The 22550-nt window shown below is 28.9% G+C and overlaps 1 protein-coding gene across 1 annotated transcript in view; it reads right to left on the bottom strand.

The window, feature by feature from the left end:
* LOC107449388 (uncharacterized) overlaps positions 1-7553 on the bottom strand; it is a 72300-nt gene extending 64747 nt beyond the window's left edge. The window contains exon 1 of the mRNA XM_071178817.1: positions 7205-7553. Coding sequence (XP_071034918.1) covers positions 7205-7238 — 34 coding nt within the window. The 5' untranslated portion in view covers positions 7239-7553. The remainder of the gene's footprint in view (positions 1-7204) is intronic.
* Between the last annotated feature and the right edge of the window lie 14997 nt (positions 7554-22550).

Raw genomic sequence — 22550 nt, forward strand, 5'->3', positions numbered from 1 at the left:
TTTATTCGATTAACAAAACAATAATGAAGATAAACAAATTTGTGAAGGGTCCGATTAAAAGATAAATTATTTTGTGAAGGGTCCGTTTTTAAGTTAAAATATTTTGTGAAGGGTCCGTTTTTATGAAAAGATATTTTGTCAAGGATCCGTTAAAGGACCCAAATTTCTTCTAAACAGACCCCTGGTTACGCTTGATCAAAATCTTATAAATCAATGAATATTGTAAAAACTGCTCGAAATGTTAAATTGTTCATTACAAAAAATTACATTTTTTTCAAATATTTTGGAAAATCAAATATTTTTCAAATATTTTGAATATTTTGAAGCAAGATGAATGATGGAGGCAGGGTGAAACACTTCAAAACAATTTCGAATACCAGATGAACTTGGAGGGGTTTCTACTATTGTATCCAATTATATTTGGTTGGTTCTCTCCAGCAATCGCACATGTCTTGATATATTTAATTTCGCTTTCCTCACTGTTGATTAGAATTTCATAACCATATTATTGTTTTTTTCTTCTTTCTTGATAAATAGATTGCTATACTATGAAATATACTATTTTTATTTTTCATATCATTGCAAAATTTGTGGTCGGGCATTAATGGATTAAAAAATAATTTGTCACAATTAAGGAAAATACTTTTTTAACTTATTAACAAGGATTCAAAAACAGTATAATGCGATTTATCATTCCCGTGCATCATGTGTAAAAGAGAAAAAGTATCCTATTTTGAGATAAAATTACACCTGATTACTAATAAATCAGAGGATTCCCAGCGATCCCTCGTTTCAGAGGATTCCCAGCGATCGCTGTTCGGTACTGGTTCTGTCCCAGCTCGCATCAATCACAGTGCTGACTTAAAATATATCTTCAGTAGTAGGCGGATCATGGGTTCGGAAAAACCGCGAGAGGTTTTCGTTGTTTTTTACTTTGTGTAACGCAAATGGAGGTTAGTTTAACCAAATAGTCCTTCACGTAGTCTAGTTTGTCCCAATCTAGGATTAAAGATTTACTACGCGAGGTCCCAATACTGGATCCTGAAGTTCCCTCGTATTCTGGATTGTGCTTAAAATTTCAGGGTTACGGAGATGAATATTGATAGCCGTAAATCCAAAAAACGGGTAGCTGTTCTATACTGGGTTATAAAATAAAATACTAATTACAATGTTTTTTAAATCCATATCTTGAGTAATTAGCATAAGAACTACGATCCCTGCGAACATTGCATAATAGCAGCTTCCATATATTTTTGTATGTTTGCCTCATATTATAAGCTTTAGAGAAAATTCAAATAATTCTAGAATTCGGGTCAGTTAGCACAAAATAATAAAGTGATATTCCACTCATATTCTAAGTTGCAGTGATACGTAACTGTGATTGTATCCGTCATTCTTATTAAAATGATGGTGGACCGTAATCTTTCAGCATAATGAATTGATTGATTTAACCTTGGTGAGACGAATAAACAATCAGGTTCCATTTTAAGAAACAAGTTAGGACAACTTGTGAAGAATTTTCTAAAACCTCTCTCAAGTCCATTTCGTCGATGCGGAAAGATTTATTTTCGATAAAGACCATAATTGCTGACAAAGAAGCTAAGTTTCGTTTTTTTTTTCTGCATATTAAACAAAAGAATTTAAATGTTTCAAGATCAGGAAAAGTTTATTTGGATCAAGTTGTACTCGTTAACTAAGAGAATTTTTCTTTTAATTGTAATCATTTATAATTTTACGAATTTTGCAATTTACATGCAAAACAAAAGTTTTACATGCTTTTAATCGTTGTAAAAATTATTATAAAGTTATAACATTTACTATAATACTAAAGTAGAAATAATGCAAAATTTTTTATTAATATCGAATTTTAAAAAAAAATTATATTCAAAAGTTTAGTTTAAAAATTGAACATGGACGTAAAAAGAAAACATTCTAATTAAACTCGAATAAATTTTATTTATATTAAAGGAAATGAAATTAATATTCTGGTTTCATAATATAAAACAGATACTGTAAGTGTAATGACGAGTTAACTCGTCACCGGGCAAAAATGTGTTGGTGTTAATTACTACCATAATATAGCATAATAGAGAATTGGTAGTAATACATTACTACTATATTATATTAATTCTCATAGTAACTGGCATAANAAGTTTAGTTTAAAAATTCTTAGATAATTTTGCGTCAAAGATATTTGCCGCTATGAAGGCGAGTAACATATTAACATTTTGTTGACCGGAAAATTTTACACAAACACTATGTCTTGTCATTGATTATAATTTAGTAATTGAACATGGACGCAAAAGAAAACATTCTAATTAAACTCGAATAAATTTTATTTACATTAAAGGAAATGAAATTAATATTCTGGTTTCATAATATAAAACAGATACTGTAAGTGTAATGACGAGTTAACTCGTCACCGGGCAAAAATGTGTTGGTGTTAATTACTACCATAATATAGCATAATAGAGAATTGGTAGTAATACATTACTACTATATTATATTAATTCTCATAGTAACTGACATAACACGAAGCATCTTTGTCACCTTTTTATTAAATATACAATTATTTATATTTATGTTCCAAACGTAAATTAATGTGCTATAATTAGTAAACGAATTAATTGCTGTTAATTTTTGTTTTAGACCTGCTCTATTAATTACACTGGGAGAGGGGACTTTTTTAGTTTTCTGTTGCATGGAATTTTTGGACATATCTAATGTATTTTTGCGTTGCTGATTTCAAATCTGCAATCCGTTTCTCTCGACAAGTTATAGTTTTTATACAATTTAATTATAATATATTCAGAACCAAGATTATTGTAAAATCCACCTGAGTGTATGCAAAAATTCCCACTTCCCTGCTACGTAGGGAGTAGCAGGAAGAAGATGATAATTCATTTCAGTCTTTGATACGATAAACAGGGATGCCACAAAGCGATAAAAAATGTAAAAAGTGGTAGAAACTCAATAAATTTTTATTAATCTATAATCTCTTTAATTTCTCAATCGTAGCACCACTAGGATTCCCATTTCAAATTATTCATATTTAAAGCAAATATTTTTATAGCATTCACTTTCAAAAGTAAACTGAAAAAATATGCTAAAAAAAGTTGCTAATTTTAACCTTTTTCAATAAAATTTTGATTTTTATTAATTATCACTTTTTGACTTTTTTAATCAATCATGGTAACCTTGGATACGTTAAGGTCTTTTTTTTTTTCAAAATGTCATTTTCAAATGTGAACTGGCAAGTGCATACATGTATGTATATAAATCTGTACGTTCCTTATGAATTTGTACATTCAGTTAAAAAATAAATTTAACAAAAAATATCATTTTGAAAGAAAAAAAATCTGTTCCTTTCCAAACAAAACTAATTTCAGATTTCAAACACATGTAAGATCAAGTATTTGTATAAATTCAAAAAATATTATCTTTTACCTGTGTTATTATTAACTATAATTCTAAAATAAAATTAATATTATTAGCTTCACATGAAAATTATCTACTATTAAATATAATTAATAACTTACATTTACTCTAATGTTTAAAAGCTAAGTTTTATTAAGCGTTTATAACAGAAAAGCTTTATTTATGTATGTGTAACCCTTTTGCTCATGCGCCGTTTGAAAAATAAAGGCATGCCATAGAGAAAAATGTTACTATCTACTATTAAAATACAATTAATAACTAAAATTAACTTCGATGTTTAAAAGCTCAGTTTTATTAAACTCTTACAACAGAAAAGCTTTATTTTTGTATCGCTTTTGCTCATGCGCCGTTGGGAAAATATAGGCGTGGCACAGAGAAAAATTTTAAGAGTTTCGCGACATAAAATGTTACAGAACTATTTCAGATAAATTATAAAATAAACTATGTAGATTTGTTGCGAATATTATAATTTCACTTAGCTAAATGTAATGTTTCATTAAAAAAAAGAAAAGCTGTTTCCTTTTTGAGATATTAAACATAATGTGGAATAAAAATACTAAAAGTAAGTTCGTAAACTAAGCGAAATAAGTTTGATTTGTAATGATAGAAAGTTTAATAAAACAATTTTCAAACTAATTAAAATTTGTTCTCATGATTATAAAGTTCAAACAAATTAATTTTTCAAAACCTTTTGTTTCAGCAATATTTTTTAAAGAAAACTTTATACTATTTGCTACTGGCATACTTTCGTTTCTTTTATTCGTTAAGTGCTAACTTCAACAGGTTTTCAAAGGAAAAGTACTGAACAATATCAATTAAAAACTCTAAAATGATTATTTTGAAACTAAAATAAATATTGTTAGAAATATGTAGCTCTCGGAAATATGTTTATTTCATGAAGTAGTTTCAAAACATAACAGTAGTTTATAAGAATTATATTCCGCCTTCAATGTAATATTTTTTTCTGAATAAAATTTAAATTATTCCAAATATTATACAACGGAAATATTCACTTTAAAATAAACTATAATAGAATTGTGAAAAAAATTTCTACCGGCTAAATTTATTAAGAAAAATACATAGGGGTAAGTGAAATAAATTTCTTTCTAAAACTATTTTTCTATTTAATTTCTATCTGAAAATGTAATTTCTATCTAAATTCTATCTAAAAGAAAAATTCTATCTGAAAATCTAGAAAGGATGCTTAAGTATTGGAAAAATGGTTTAATTTCCGATTTCGATCTGAAAAATAGATTGAATTGGAAAAAATGTGTTGATTTGTATCGGGAAAATTGTTTGATTCTTTTAGAAAAAATGGTTAGTGAAAGCAGCGAGCAGGGGGTGGGGTCCCGAACCCTAATATTACTATACAATTCTTAAAAATATAGGATTTTACTAAAAGGACGCAGATTCTAGATTGAAAAGAAAAAGAAATTATAGCTATTTATAAAATCGTTCACTATAAATACTTTTATTTTCTTATTGTAATATTGAGTATAAAAATTAAATTGTTATATCTAGTATAAAATAGAAACACTTTGAGTATAAAATTAGGGCATCTAAAATGCAAGAAGTTGTGCAAGAGGGTTAATAAAATTAATTATTAGTCTATGGGAAGCAAGATACATTAGTCTATAAAATACAAAATAATCTAAGCCCTCTACAATACATTACTAATTTTACAATCCAGATTATTATAAAAAGAGCTGCAATCTTTTTTTATTAACAGAAAAAGGTACCTAAAAGAAGAAAATTTTCACTTCGTTTAAACTAAGTTTAAAATAAATATATTATAATTTTTTTTCACCTATGGTAAATGTTTAGTCAGTGCAATTCTGCAATCTAGTTGTAAATTGTTAAATGACTTCATATTTCTATTGGTCAGTTACAATTCCGTAATTTGAAGTACTTTAACTTCCAACTTTTACATAGAAACGGCATGAAAAAAGATGTAGTATCGCTGTGCTTAAAATTAAGTGGATATTTTCTTACATTAGCTACCACCCAAGAACTATTTATTGATTACAGAATGATGTCTGAGTAGTTACTACTGAGCAACTAGTGCTTTTTTGAACTGGAAAAAAAATGAACTCACAGTAAGTTCGTTGCTAGGCATTCACAAGTTAAAATAGTATGAATAGTTTCATTAATAATTTCAATTAATTAATAAAAATAGTTTGATTAAAAATAATTTCATTAGTAGCATTTTCCAATAAAAAGTATTTTAGTGATTAAATCACTAAACTAATGATTCATCAATAGGCTTCGACTTCTTGAAATTAAAATTATAGCTAACTGTAAGTTTATTAGCAGAAATAGTCGTAGCAATTTTTAGAACAATTTTAAGCATTCGCTGATTGTAATGAGAATTTAAAAACAAACAACTCAAACCAAATTGAATTGCTCTTCTAAAAGCTAAAAAAAAATAAAATAAAAAATAAAAAAGGCCACAACTGTTACTCAATAAAAAAGTAAAATTAACATTTTTACTATTGCATCATACATAAATCAACTGAGGTTAGGAAGTTGAAGAGAAAATGAAAAAAAAAAAAATTAAAATTTANAAAAATAGTTTGATTAAAAATAATTTCATTAGTAGCATTTTCCAAAAAAAGTATTTCAGTGATTAAATCACTAAACTAATGATTTATCATTAAACTTCGACTTTTTGGAATTAAAATTATAGCTAACTATGAGTTTACTAGCAATTTTTGGAACAATTTTAAGCATTCGCTGATTATAATGAGAATTTAAAAACAAACAACTCAAACAAAATTGAATTGCTCTTCAAAAAAAAAAAATAAAAGGCCACAACTGTTGCTCAATAAAAAAGTAAAATTAAGATTTTTACTATTGCATCATACATAAATCAACTGAGGTTAGGAAGTTGAAGAGAAAATGAAAAAAAAAAAAATTCTAATTTAAAAAAATAATAAAAGAAACGGAAAAAGAAATGAGCTTTTTCTTTCGTTTCTGTTCTTCATAAAGGTTACGATAGATTTCTTTAAAGAAAAGCTTCTTTTTTATCTTTTATTAGTTTATTTTGTAGAATAAGAACAAGTTCAAGGTTGAATGATTATTTAACTAAATTTCATTGTGAATAGCATAAGAGAAAAACAACTGACCAAAGAAAATAAAGCTTTCATGCATGATTTACATTTTTAACAATAATGAGAAACCAAAATCATAGATTCAAAGCAATGAATTCGTTGAAAAATTGTATGTAACATGTTTTTAACATTTAAGTGTTATATTAAACATTTAAGTTATAAATGTATAAAAATTAAAACGACAATCTCAATATTTTTTTCAAATACAGTTTAGGTTAATTCGTACTTGTTTGTTTAAAATCTGCCGTAGAAAATAATTTTAATTTTGTGAGGAAAAAAAAATTTTTTTTTCAAATATAACAGTAATTTACTTGGAAAGAAAAAAAAATTAAATCTCCGAAACTTAAGAAGAAAAAAAAAATAATAATAATAAATATTTATACTAATTTTGATTGAATAATACTGAGAGTTAAATTTTTATGAAGAGTTAATTATGTATTAACAATCAAAGCTAAATTTAACCTAATTTCTGTTCAAAATAAAAAAAAACTTCCAATACGTTCGAACGAAGGGGCGTGTCACCAGCGTGGGAGAAGATAGAACTTTCTCTTTAGTTTTTTCTCTTACGTTTTCAACGATAATGTCATTAGACTTCACATTCTTAAGAGACAAAATTGGTAAAATTTTGAAAGAATTGAATTTAAAAGAAAACTTACCAGTCACAAAATATATAAAGTACTTCAGAAACATGTTTATCTTTTTGAAAACGATTACATACAGCGATCGGGTACACCTGAAAATTCCATATGAAATGAAAACAAGAGAGAGACGCTTGCCTAACTGTTGTTTCCCTTGAAACAGCGCCGTTTCTTGTTTTTTCCTGGTCACCTGACATTAACAACCAATCACGCCGAACGTGAAAAAAAGACGCATGCTCAGTAAAATAGAAATATTCAAGGAGTGTACAGTAAGTTGAAAAATTATAGAACTTTTTTCGGGTTTTCCAAAAGCGCTGCACGGATTACAGGTGTGCGGTTCTTCTCAAAAGCTACTTCAATTTAGAAGAACTTTTATTTTCTTTCTAAATTTTTTATTCTTTTTATTTTTCCTTCTAAGGTTGTTTTACTAGAAATAATTTTATTCTTCGAACGGATATTACTTTAGCGATGTTATTCATTCGTTTTATTTAGTTTAAGAGGGTGTTCAGTTTAAATTATATGTACGTATGTATTATATCGAGTAAATTGCTAGGCAGCAAGTTTTTTTTTTCTTCTTCATCCGAAGCTTTTGTTTTTCACGCTTAGTAGTTTTTCATGTTATTTTATTATTATTTTTTTATCTAACTTTGTTTTATTGGAACAAATTTTATTAAGAATAAATTGTTAGACAGAAAGTATTTTTTCTTTCATTCGAAGCTTTTGTTTTTTAGGTTTAGTAAATTTTTTTTCTAATTTTGTTTTATTTGAACAAATCTTATTAATAATAAATTGTTTGACAGTAAGTATTTTTTTTTCATTCGAAGCTTTTGTTTTTTTTATTGTTATTAATTTTTTTTTTCTAATTTTGTTTTATTTGAACAAATTTTATTAATAATTTTATTAATAATAAATTATTAAGCAGTAAGTACTTTCTTTTCATCCGAAGCTTTTCTTTTTTTACGCTTAGTAGTTTTTATGTTATTTTATTTATTTTTTTACCTAACTTTGTTTTATTGGAACAAATTTTATTAATAATAAATTGTTCGACAGCAAGTATTTTTTTTTTCATTCGAAGATTTTATTTTTTATGTTTAGTAAATGTAATTTTTTTTTCTAATTTTTTTTTTTATTAATAATTTTGTTAATAATAAATTGTTAGGCACTAAGTACTTTCTTTTCATACGAAGATTTTTTTTTTTTTTTACGCATAGTAGTTTTTATGTTACCGTCATTCGGGGCTACTTTGTGCAGGATTTCGCAGTTTTTGAACTTTGACATGTAAAAAAACCATATTAATTCAAACTTTAGTGAAATGTATCGATATTATGTTAATAACTGGACTCAGACGAGTGAATTTGATCAATATTGGCATTATTTGTATGTAATAGTTACGAATAATAAGTCAAAACATACCTTGCACAAAGTAGCCCCCAAATGGGGCTACTTTGTGCAGCGATAGGAATTCAGTTTAATAATCATGTTTTTAGTAAAATATTGATATAAAATTGTTAGAAAAGTTAATTGTTGACATTTTTAAAGCCAAAAACATCAAGATATCTGAAGATATTAGTTTGAAAATAAATTTTCAGCGTTAAAAAACCATTTTTTTTTGAAGAATTTTTTCTTAAAAAGAATGTTTATTTCAAAACATTTGAGTTTAAACAAAAGGAAACCATATACATTTTTAAACATTGAAATGGATAAAATTTTAAAAATAATAATTATTACATATTCATTAACATTTATAATATTGTTAAATTTGAACATAACATCCTTGAATGAACATGACAGAACTTGCTCTTCAGTTTCTGTCAAAATCACCTGATGTCCTATAAAATATATTTTTATGTGTTAAATCGTTTGATTAATTCATTAGAAAAATCTTTGTAGAAGAAAAATAATAGTTTACCAGGAAGTTTCACGTGTTTCTTGTGAATTTTATTAGAGATAGTATTTCTGTGGATTTTGTACTTCCGAGAAGCTTCTGCAATCGACATACCACCAGCAACTGCTTGCAAACATTGTTGCAGCTTTTCTAAAGTGTAATCACGGTAGTTTCTCGTTCCAGGTATTTTTTTATAACGTCTGACCATTTTTCTGTCGAAAAAAAAAACGAATGAAACTTTGCACAAAGTAGCCCCAAAGTGCATTTTTTTTCATTTTCCGTTTATTTGTTATTAATTTTCAAATTTTTTTAACGCTAACATGATATAATTGTTTATTAATATATAAATAAAAAATTTTGCACTTACGACAATTGTTTTATCAACGTCTTTGCATTTCACAGCTAAAGTTTCCACGCACACTTTTCGACATCCGACGTCCTCGGAAAGTTGTTGACATTGGATGAACGAAACACACTCTGAGATTGTTTTAAAATTCGAAAAAATGTTTGTAGTAATAGAAGAGACTTCTATCTTCAAATTCCACACATTTTTAACGTGAAAAAAACATAATACTGAATAGGAGCACTTGAAAAGTGCCAAATTCGAATTTGCACAAAGTAGCCCCCGCTGCACAAAGTAACCCCGAATGACAGTATTTTATTTATTCTTGTATAATTTTGTTTTATTGGAACAAATTTTATTAATAATAAATTGTTAGACAGTAAGTCTTTTTTTTTCATTCGAAGTCTTTGCTTTTTATGTTTAGTAAATTTAATTTTTTTTCTTCTAATTTTGTTTTATTTGAGCAAATTTTATTAATAACAAATTGTTAGGTAGTAAGTACTTTCTTTTCATTCGAAGTTTTTTTTTTTATTTTATGTTTAGAAGTTTAAATTTTTTTTTCTAACTTTGTTTTATTCGAACAAATTTTATTCCGATATTATTTAGCAGCTTTAGCAATTTCTTTCAATAGTTTCAGGTAGTTTAAAAACGAGTTAATTGTAATGATACTTTAGCGTTTATTAAAAAGAAAAACATTATTTTTTTTTCCATTTGGAACATTAGCTTTTTACTTTTTGTTTCTAATTTTGTTTTTTGCAAGAACTAATTGGACATTATTTTATGTACTTTGACAGTCTTTTACTTTCGTTTTTTTAAAGTTTTTAGTGGTTTATATACATTTGTATGACCTTGCTGCCGAATTACTCCATTTTGTCGACGCATTTTCTTTTTTAATATAAAGTGGTAAACAAAATGCATAAATTATTATTTTTAATCATATTTTAGCAAGGTTGATTAATGGTGATTTAGACCACTGTAACGCAGAACTTAATTTAAATAAATACAAAAAAGTCCTTACATTAATATTTAAAAATATTAAGAGAAGGATACGAAGTTAAAATGATACCCATTTGCAACTGTAAATTTGAATACTAATTGGCTACCAGTTCAAAGAATCTCAATCAGAAAACATAAAAAACGTCAGCTACAATATTGTTTATTCAATCTTTCCAATTTGGATTTCGATTTATTCTATTTTCAGAACTTTCGATTTTTTTAAAATTATGTTTAAGATATAATTTTTTTCTTCTACCTATTTGTATTTTTCAGGCGGAAATTTTTTTGAACTGTTTTAAAAATCGTTTTTTATTTTACTTTTATGTAAATTAAAAAGGTGTTAAATTTTAACGATCCGTTATATTACATAGAGAAATTGAAAACCAATAATTATTTTTTCCAAGTGGAGCTTTAGTTTTTTTCTTTTCTTTCTTTTTTCATGCATATTTAGCTTTTTTACTTGCTCATTATTGCATCTAATCTCGTTCTATTAGATAAAAATATATTTTGCTGACGGATATATAACCTTTTAATAATGATTTCTTTTATGTTTTCTGTAATTAAAAAGGTTATCAACTTTAATGATGTGCATAACATTAAAATATTATATATATCATTGAAATTGATGTTAATACTAGGACTAGAATTCATCATATCTTAGGATTATCATTAATATTATCAATATTATATATTATCATTGGATACGATTCATATGTTCATACTAGGACTAGTCTTCATGGACAGCGAAGAGTCCTAAATCCTATGTTTATATAATATTTCTGAATGATTAAAAGATAAAAAATTTATATTTACTATCTGAAGCTTTAGTTCGTATGCTTATTTATAGCGTTTTAGTTAGAAGTAATTGTTTTCTTTATTTTTATTTTTTATGCTAAAGCAGGGAAGAAGGGGCTAGTTAAGACAAATGTAATATTTCTGTCATTTATCAAAATACCTTTGTTAATATTGGCAGATTGGAAAAGCTGTGCTTACACTTTCACATGTACCCAAGATTAAGCACTAAATTGATAAGGCTGTTTTTCGAAGGCTCCGTCGTAATTTGAAATGATGCTATTTTGCTAATAATATGCTATTTTTATAACTGCTGTGAGTTTGCAACAGTTACTTATGGCTGTTAGGTCAAGTTTAGTCTATCTAAAGCCAGCGGTGTCCACTCTTATTTTGAAAATGGAATAAGAATATGGAGAAAAGTCACAGTTTTATGAAAAAGAAAAGCGTTTGTGGTCTGATTTTTTAATAATTAAAAACTTACTTCAATGCTGCATTACCTGGGCTCATTAAAATTTGCAAAAACTCAGAATCAGGCAGCGATTTTGATAATTTTCATCTAGGTGAAAAAATTTCGCCAAATTGGCAAGTATTAAAAAATTTCAATTACTTTTAAAATATTTCAGCTATTTGTCTGTTCTGAAGCCCAGATAATTCTTCGACAAGATTATATATATAGTTTAAAATCATCACATTACTTCAAGTGTAAGGCACTTAAAATATGTTTTTTTTTCTTTTTTGCCATTTTTCTTTGTGACAGAGCTTTGAAAAATAGCGTTATGCAGCAAATTTTAAGAAAAAGAAGAAAAAATAGAAACGAAGTTTTTATGGCGAAAAATAACTTCTTCAGCTTTGCCTACAACTTTAGATAGTTTTTATTCATCGCTTTTAGTTATAGGAGATATAATGTTACCAAAGAATATGGTCATAACATATTTCAATAGTCATTTTTGATTTGCCTTTCCTTAATTAACTGATAATAGGGCTTAAAGTAACGCATGACTACGCATGGTGCTATACTCCGTTGCAACTTAAAATATCATTGCGGTATATTAAGTGATCATCCGCTATTGCATTTAGTTCTGTTTTATTTCGTTATCAAATTATACAAATATGCTTTCAAAACAATATAAAAGTTTTTTAAAGATAAACACGTCAGGCAGAAATTTAATTCGTGCTATATTTCACGCTAAATATAATAGAAATATTAAAAAAAGGCTATAGTTTCGTAGCCTTTCAGGAATCCTAGACTTGATATATTTCAATAAATAAGAGAACATTCGCTTTTGAAAAAATAACTATATAACGTTACAAGAGCATTGGATTTGATTGGACAAATAAAGATGGCACGTCTTACTCTGACATTCACTTGACAAATCAGATGCGAGATTAAGAATTTTTACTTTTGTTTAGCTGTGGAAGAAAATCGTCTGCTAGAAGCAATTATTCTTTCATCAGTTTCTTTAAATGCGAATCGAAAGACATACTTTCTACGATTTTTCAGACCTCATTTTTATTAATTCTTATTACTTAAAATTATTGGTGTTAATAACTGTTATTAATATTAATAAGAAAGCAAGCAAAAAAAAAAAAAACGTCGTTTCAAGAGTTGGCGATGTTGATACACGTTCGCGCTGGGTCCTTGGCATTCATTTGGCACTTCGATGCAAACAGGTTCTCACCATAGGTATAATGGATTTCTCTTAACTTGCAACAGAGTATAGTGTCGGCAACTAGCGATGAAGCTTATAGCGTGGATATGTCATTGTTACAGAACTGCCAACTGCTATGCTTTTTGCAAAATATTTCATAGAGTGGTAGATAATTATAAACTAAACCTTTCAGAATATTTGTTAGTTTTGTCAACATTTTAAAAGCGTCATCACGAGAGAGCAGGGACAAAGTGGCGTTGCTTACAGACGTGAAATATAGACAGGACTGTGGAAGCGCGAAAAATAATTTTATATAAAATTTACAAAACAAAAAATAATGCATTAAAACATAAACATAGCTACCACTCGAAGAAATATTCCCAGAAAGTTTTTAAAAAAATAATAAGCCATGGTAAACTTATGGTTGTTACGGTTCTTGAAAAAATTAACAAACATGGTCGTGTTCACGCTAGCAAAAAATCCCTTTTTCTAGCCCTTCCCGTCCCTGTGTAACCAGTATCTCAACATTAACTTCACAAATGCTGCAAACCACTTGAAATGTAAAACAACATTGCAGATCTTTGCCATGAAGACCAACTAATTTGTAGGCACACGCAGATTCAGCCAGGGGTGAAAGCGAGACGGAAAAGAGAAAAGGCTGGTAGTAAAACCATTTCAGTTATAGCTAGTTTTGGGGAGGAGTTTACCTATTCTTTTTTTAAATTTTTCAACAATATCTACTTTATCTTGGAAAAGGAGCAGTTTTATATATATGCCAGAATTATAAAAGAAATCTTGATAGTTACAGATATTTCATTTTTTTCGAAAAAATGCTGGAATGAAATGTTTTACGTACCAGGTTTTTCTCTTTTCCGTCTTGCTATATAAGGGCTTTCGCCCATGGATTCAGCTTATCCCCGTGAAAGAGCAACCCCTCGGGGTCTGATCAGGAGTAAGCTAATTCCTGTAACTTAAGTGTAGAGAGCTACCCGGCACGAGTGGCAATTACCAGAACCGCCGGGTCTCTACTTTAACAGAGCCACATTTACTTACACATATACACACATCCTCACATTCCTTTAACTCGCCCCTCTTTTGTATGTATTTCCAAACTGTAAATACTGTAAATATTCATTAGTGTTTATTTTCCCATTGTAGTTTAATTTTACCTTTTTTCATGTACATTTTTATTACTTGTAATTTTGTTATTGCCTAATAATGGCACTTTGCCATTTTTCTTTTCTCAAGAACTCTATTTGCTCCCCAAACTTTAATTTTGTCATGTATGTTTCTTAGTTTAATTTCAGGATGAATGGGAAAAGGGCCGTAAGGCCTCAGACGCCTAGTTCCACTACAACGAACGAACGAACTAATTTGTAGGCCTTCTATGGACTTATCAAATTAATTTTGAAGCCAGGATCAAGACTGAATGTTAAAATTTCATTTTTATGGTGAATATAAATCCAAATTCAGAAAATCTGAACGAGTTGTCGGGATGATACGTTGCTTGCTTGGACTATAATTCATATGTAACTGTACCCCTGGGGCCACAAGTTGGCCTATTTCCTATTCATCTTAAAATTGGTTCGTATCCTTGACATACATAGTCCTCTTCACTCCGAATTGGAGCACAGGGCCTCTATCACAGCTTTCCATCTCACTCTACTCATGGCCAGATGTTTTGCCCCTCTCCATGTCTTTCCTATTGTTTTCAATTCATTTACAATCGTCCTGCCCCAAGTATCATTAATCGAAATATCAAGTATTCAATCAAAAACTTGTTTTACTTGAAATTTTTTTCAGGTTTACGTAGAACATGACCAATTCATTTGATGGATCCTCCAAACAATTAATGATTAACTACACTTAATTTTAAAAAACTATTTCTTACGAAATTATTTTTTTAATGGAATAAATATTTGGCTGAAGAAAGATATTTTGTCAAGAAAAAAAATATTTTAGAACAAATTTAGTTATAAAATCTTAGGTCAGTAGAAAGCAGAACTTAGCATTTAAAATTTAGAATAGCTTGTTTGGAAATAGTATAGCATAATAACTATAGAATAGTTTCCGCTTGCATTTTTTTAATATAAAAAAGGGAAGAGATTTATTAATATATATTTTTCAACGTTTTTTCTTATTGATTTTTATTTTTTTTGCCGGCGTTACACTCCTTATTTCAGGGGTCTAAAAATCTCATGCATTCATGCTCCTCTTTACGTATAAAATTAAAGTAACATTCTTTTAGTATATAATTAAAACTTGTTTTTTTGAGTAGATCTATTAAGGAAGTTGCAACAGAGCACTCACTGATTGACTAGATTACTATCAGCATGGTTGTCGTAGTTTTATATAAAAATCTCAATGTTGCATTATTATATCCTATTTGTCATTTAGGTACAAGATGATTTTGGATTTATGCACAGGATGATTCCAGAAAAGTCCTGCTTCAAATTTTTAAGCATTTTTATCGCGAAGATATTGGCTAAGTTCGCATTTCCAAGTTAAGTTTGAAAAAAGTAGGCGTTATTTCACATCGTAATCTCATTCCTCATATCAAATTTGTAAGTTTTACCGGTTGCCTTGGAAGGAAAGTATATTTATGCTGGATGAAAGAAACGCCTACTTTTGTGAAGATTTTGAAATATCTGCGCTTTTGTACTTACTGTAGAAAAATCACGCATATTATATGTATAAATATTACAAACGAATGAATCGAATTTAAACACAAATAATGATTAATTAGGTACATTTTAATTCAAATAAATAATACATTTAGTGTTTTTAAAAGTTATCTCTGTTTGAATTGGCAAGAATAATACATTTTTTTTTTTATTTTTAATATTTATCAAATCTATTTAAGATCACTCCTGTGTTGAGAGATTCTGTAATGAATGGTGGCTTATACTTTTCTGTAGAGGTAAACCATATGGTGCAATGAAAAGAATTTAAAAATTTTTTGACTTTTATTTAATAACATAATAAAAACGTTAAATATTTATGAAAATTTATTTTTTGCATAGAATTATCCTTTGATCAAATTTTAAAAGTACGAGCAAAAATTTTTCAATTTGTTTAAAAACTTTTCGAGCTATGGCGAACTACGTAAAAAGGAAAATAAACATTAATTGGTCCAAACTTTGGATCGCTCTCCTGACCAAACTATGGGGACCACATTGCCCAGATTCCGGTTACCCCCGATATTTTGGGGATCAGAAATCCTACTCCATCGATAAAACGGTATGTTTAATCAGAGAAAGTATGTTTTTTTGTCTGATTTCATAACTTAAAATATCGTCTGCATTTATTAATTAGCACATTTGAGGTGACCTCGTCGAGTCATTCAGATTTAGTCCTAGAAAGATCCAATCATTCCATCAAAAGCTATTCTGGGAGGTCCGTTTTATATTTTACGCACTATACACGATACTTGAAAAACTCATAAAGTAATATATATATATTTTATACATACCAGTACTTTTTAAAAACAAAAATATCGAAGTTTTCAATATTTTACTTATACGTGATCTGCAATTGCTAATTGGTGGACTATACATGGTATTCAAAAAAGTAACTCAGTACGCATGCGATACTGGGTTATGTAATCTAAAATGTTAGATTAAAGCGTTATATCGCGACTTTTGGTATTGAAGAAGTGGTGGTATAATATGTTTATGTTATTCAACTAAATGGCTAATATCAACTATATGTTATCATTTCAGTTCGAAATATCCCTGCACCTTATAGTTACACATCTAGTGATAGAAACTTTGCAAGCAAAAAGTGGTTTATGAAAATAGTGGTATAATATGTTATTCAACTAAGTGGCTGATATCAACTATATGTTACCATTTCAGTTCGAAATGTCCCTGCACCTTATAGTTACACATCTAGTGATAGAAACTTAAATCGCTAATAAATAATGGTGGAAGGGAAACTTTTAATTCTCCAAGATAAAAGACAAAATTGAAACAATTATCCTACCACAATATATGTTTTTGAAAAAGGAAACTGTCCTAAAAGCTTTTATGCCAACCATTTCACATCAATAATTCCAAAATTTAATGCAAAACAGCAGGGTGTTTTGGTTCGTGAGTTTAATAACTGCTCTTCGATGTGGTGGGAAATCAAAATGTATGTATCCGAAGTTTAACACTTTTATATCTTAATGTATATTTAATAACAACATTATTTTATGTAGCTGTAAAATCGTAGGATAACAATCTAGCTGTGGCAAAGATTGAAAATAAGATTTTGGATTATGAAACCTGTTGTCTATATTGGAAGTTTGAGATAAATGGACTCAAGTCACAATTAATGCAAAACAGCAGGTTGTTTTACTTCGTGAGTTTAATAACAGCTCTTCGATGTGGTGGGAAATCAAAATGCATGTATCCGAAGTTTAACACTTTTATATCTTAATGTATATTTAATAACAACATTATTTTATGGAGCTGTAAAATCGTAGGGTTAACAATCTAGCTGTGGCAAAAATTCAAAATAAGATTTTGGATTATGAGACCTGTTGTTTATATTGGAAGTTTGAAATAAATGGACTCAAGTTACAATTACTACCAAAAGAAAAGAAAAATCAATCACCGAGCGTAGCAAATTAGTACTATTTAATAAAGTTAAACCTACTATGCATAAAGAGACTTATCTTGATTTAGTTGTTATTATTAAATGCTTACCTTGGAACTGATCACATCACCAGCGTCAAATAATGAAATCATAATCTCCACAGACTAAGCCACTTTAACTCTGGATTGGGTGCACTTAACATGTAACTCGCAATTTAAGTATCGGAGTACAATCATATTTATGAAACCAGATTTAATTAAGATTAAATTAAAATTAGCAAATTTTACGTTACACGCTAAGAAAAACCACGAAAATATTTTCAGATTGCTTTTACCGGTAATAGGATTCCAGCTAAATGTTCATTATCTAAAAGAAATTATTTTTTTAATAATTTTTTTATCATCCTTGATAGATGGCTTATCATCTTTGCGAATGTAACACAAAACGCCCTTATTTTTAATTCAACCGATAAACTAAAGTAACTTGCAATTTAAGTTAACCTCTCGTTCATGGAAAATCACATAAATCTGAAATGCAGTAAATAAAATGGGAATAATTAAAAGTTTCCGGTCCGCGGCCTGCGAGATCCCTCAAAATACGGAAATAATTAACCAATGCGGCGTGCCAAGCCTAGGGCCAACCTCCAGTTCTAGTAACTGTAGGATTGCGATAGTTATTAAATTTGGCACAAGCATAATCTTTCATGCATAAGTTTAAACATAAGCTTTAAGCATAATCTTTCAAATTGTGATAATAGGCAATTTTCGCCAAATACTTGATCCACGAGTTCCCTTGTCTTCTGGATAGGGTTCAAAATTACAAGGTTACGGAGTTGAACATTATAAGTCGTAAACCCAAAAATTGGCTCGGCTGTTCAACGACGGGGTTAGACAATAATATAAAATAAAGAAATCTATTTGTCTTATATTTTCCATTCCAGATTGCAGAAGACTCTCCCCAATATAAAGAGTAACGAATTTGATTCAAAGTCACAAATTTGTAATAATGAAAAAATGCTTAATTTATAAAATAATAAATTCCGGATCCTTAATATGTGTTCTAAGTTTTTTTCTTCTTTTTTTTTCAATAATAGTGCTAATAGAAACTAGAAACTGTGCCGAGGAAATCCGCCGTGTAAACTAAAAGGAAAATAAAATTAAAAAAAAATATTGAAAAAAAGATTACATGTTGAATAGCAGGAAAGATTGAAAAAGAAAAAATCAGTTTATAGTTTAAGAATTTAGAACTAGGCATAACGATCGATAGTTGAAAATACAAAGGTTTGCAGCAGGTTCAGCGGAAATATTTGTTGACGTATGCCTGTTTAGGCAGAGGGGGTGCGATTGTTCTTGTTTTCCGGTGGCGCCATCTATGGCCAAGAATTCGACTTCTGCCACACTATATCTCGCACCCTTTTATAGGGCGGACCCATTCATACATCCATTCATTCATCTACAGATCGTAATTTCGCAGAAATATTTAAAATAAAATAATAAATAGTTTAAATTGCGTTTTTAAACTGAAAAATAAATTTTTTAAAAAAAAGTGAAAAAGTTGTGATTGCATTATTAAGATAACTGATTGGTCACCCATTGGTCAAATGCTTTTTCTTTTAGGATTGACTCTATTAAACGCCACAACATTTCAAATCATGGGTTGCAAAAACTGTCTCAATTGATGTTTGTCATCGGATTGGTTTACAAATCCTGCCTATGTGCGTGTTGCAAGAAGTCACAAAATACTTTTCCTTCCTCAATATTCATATTTATATTGAAATCACCGTCCAGCCATGAATTATAAGTTAATTATTAAAAGAATATAGAAATACTTTAAATTATTATTATGTAAATACAATAAAAATGTCTGTTAGTGAAAATAAAAAGAAAGACAGCAGCTGTCGCCGTAGCAACGCATGCTCACTGTTCACTATTACTCTTGAGCACAGTTGAAAAGTGTGATGACGTCTAAATAAGTTGCGCACGCCATCTTGCGCACGCCATGCAAAAACAAGACCCATTTTGCCAATGGGTAAAATATATCTTGTATTTTCACCATAATTTTTGTTCTATTTAATAAATACAATATATATATTAATAACTGATATTACAATAGTCATCCATTATATATAGGTAGATCACTTATTATGCTAAATTAATAGTTACTACGTGCTCCTCGTCGAATTTTCGTTTGTTAAAGGTGTTACGTGATAAAGAAAAGTTATAGAACTTCTTGTAAAACTCGTTCCAAAAGAAAGTAGGCGTTACTTACAATCTGAGAACGGGAAAGATCTTGATGTCTATGTAATGTTTGTACATCAAGCTGGACTCTGTTTTTGATTCTCAGTGGATGCATTATTTCTAAAAAAGTGTTTATATTCTGAAAATTAATATACCTAACAATAATCCCGACTTCTGGAATCAGACTAATAGTGACAAATAAAATCTTCACAAAAAAAATATATTAATAAAGTGCTGATGCTTTAAATACCTACCAGTAAAATTGCAATTTTATTTATGAATTATATTTCTTATTTGATAATTTTGGTTTCGTACGTACATAAAAAATCACACAATTTTAAAGGCTACGTACACTACATTTTCGCGAAAATGTATGAAGCCATATTGCCTATGCCTAATGCCTGGGTTATATAATGTTTAGATTAACACGTTATATCGCGACGTTTGGTATTGAAGAAGTGGTGCAAGCAAAATGTAGTTTTTTTAAAATAGTGGTATAATATGTTATTCAACTAAATGGCTAATATAAACTACATGTTGCGATTTCAGATCGAAATGTCCCTGCACCTTATTTTACACATTTACTGATAGAAACTTAAATCGCTAATAAATTAAGGTGGAAGGGAAACTTTTAATTCTCCTAGATAAAAGGCAAAATTGAAACAATTGTCCTACCACAATATATGTTTTTGAAAAAGAAAACTGTCCTATAAATATGAAGCTGGGCACTAACAGGTTAAACTGTCTTCTCACTTAAGTAAACTGTTGTGTGTGCCATGCCAGTTCGTTGAATTTTGAAAGCTTTTATGCCAAGCCAACCATTTCACTTCAATAATTCCAAAAATTAATGCGAAACAGCAGGTTGTTTTGGTTCGTAAGTTTAATAACTGCTCTTCGATGTCCTAACTGGTGGGAAATAAAAATGCATGCATCAGAAGTTTAACACTTTTATGTCTTAATCATCATCATCATCGAAATATAACTGGGCGCCTGGGGCCGTTAGCGGCCTTTTTCCCATTCATCTTGTATTTAATCTTTAAGGTGGTTCTTTCTGGTAACTGGAGTAAAANATCCTCCGTACTGATTTTATGTCTTAATCATGGGTGAAAGCCCTTATATAGCAAGACGGAAAAGAGAAAAACCTGGTACGTAAAACATTTCATTGTCACACGTGTGGGGAAAAAAATGAAATATCTGTAACTATCAAGATTTCTTTTATAATTCTGGCATATATATAAAAGTGCTTCTTTTCCAAGATAAAGTAGATATTGTTGAAAAATTTAAAAAAATAATAAGCAAACTCCACCCCAAAACTAGCTATAACTGAAATGGTTTTATTACCAGCCTTTCCTCTTTTCCGTCTCGCTTTCATCCCTAGTCTTAATGTATATTTAATAACATTATTTTATGTAGCTGTGAAATCATCAGATAACAATCTAGCTGTGGCTAAAATTGAAAATAAGATTTTGGATTATGAAACCTGTTGTCTACATTGGAAGTTTGAGATAAGTCACAATTACTCAATCAACTCAGTCAAGAGATTGGACTCAAGTCACAATTACTACCAAAAGAAAAGAAAAATCAATCATCGAGCTTAGCAAATTAGTACTATTTAATAAAGTTAAACCTACTATGCATAAAGAGACTTATCTTGGTTTAAGTTGTTATTATTAAACGGTTACCTTGGAACTGATCACATCACCAGCGTCAAAAAATGAAATCATAATCTCCACACACAAAACTAAGCCACTTTAACTCTGGATTGGGTTCACTTAACTTGAAACTCGCAATTTAAGTATCGGAGTACAATCATATTTATGAAACCAATTTTAATTAAGATTAAATTAAAATTAGAAAATTTTACGTTACAAGCTAAGAAAAACCACGAAAATATTTTCAGATTGCTTTTACCGGTAATAGGATACTAGCTAAATGTTCATTATCTAAAAGAAATTATTTTTTAAAACGTAATAATTTTTTTATCATCCTTGACAGATCATCTATCATCTTTGTGAATGTAACACAAAACGTCCTTCTTTTTAATTCAACCGATAAACTAAAGTAACTAGCAATTTAAGTTAACCTCTCGTTCATGGAAAATCATATAAATCTGAAATACACCACAGTAGATAAAATGGAAATAATGAAATGTTCCGGTCCGCGGATGCGAGATCCCTCAAAATACGGATATAATTAACCAATGCGGCGTGCCAAGCCTAGGGCCAACCTCCAGTTCTAGTAACTGTGGGATTGCGATATTTGTTAAATTTGGCCTAAGCATAATCTTTCATGCATAAGTTTAAACATAAGCTTCAAGCATAATCTTTCAAATTGTGATAATAGGCAAATTTCGCCAAATACTTGATCCAGGAGTTCCCTTGTCTTCTGGATAAGGGTCATAATTACAAGGCTACGGAGTTGAACATTAGAAGTCGTAAACCCAAAAATTGGGTCAGCTGTTCAACGACGGTTATGCAATAATATAAAAGAAAGAAATCTATTTGTCCTATATTTTCCATTCCAGATTGCATAAGACTCTCCCCCATATAAAGAGTAACGAATTTGATTCAAAATCACAAATTTGTAATAATGAAAAAATGCTAAATTTATAAAATAATAAATTCTGGATCCTTAACCCTTTGGGGACGGATGATTCAGAAAAGCATTCGTACAAAATCAGGAGCAGGACGTAATTAAATAAAAAACGGTAACTTAAATGTAGTCTTTTCTAATTTGACAGACTTACTTTGCTTTTACTTTAATTATTGTTAGTTTAATCATATATATAATCAATGTTAATTCAAAGTATAACTAAATAGTTTTATTTTGAACAAAGTAATGGTGAATTAAATAAATCAAACAATTATAACTCCGCCCACAA

This window comes from Parasteatoda tepidariorum, chromosome 1, assembly GCF_043381705.1.
Source record: "Parasteatoda tepidariorum isolate YZ-2023 chromosome 1, CAS_Ptep_4.0, whole genome shotgun sequence".
Taxonomy (NCBI): domain Eukaryota; kingdom Metazoa; phylum Arthropoda; class Arachnida; order Araneae; family Theridiidae; genus Parasteatoda; species Parasteatoda tepidariorum.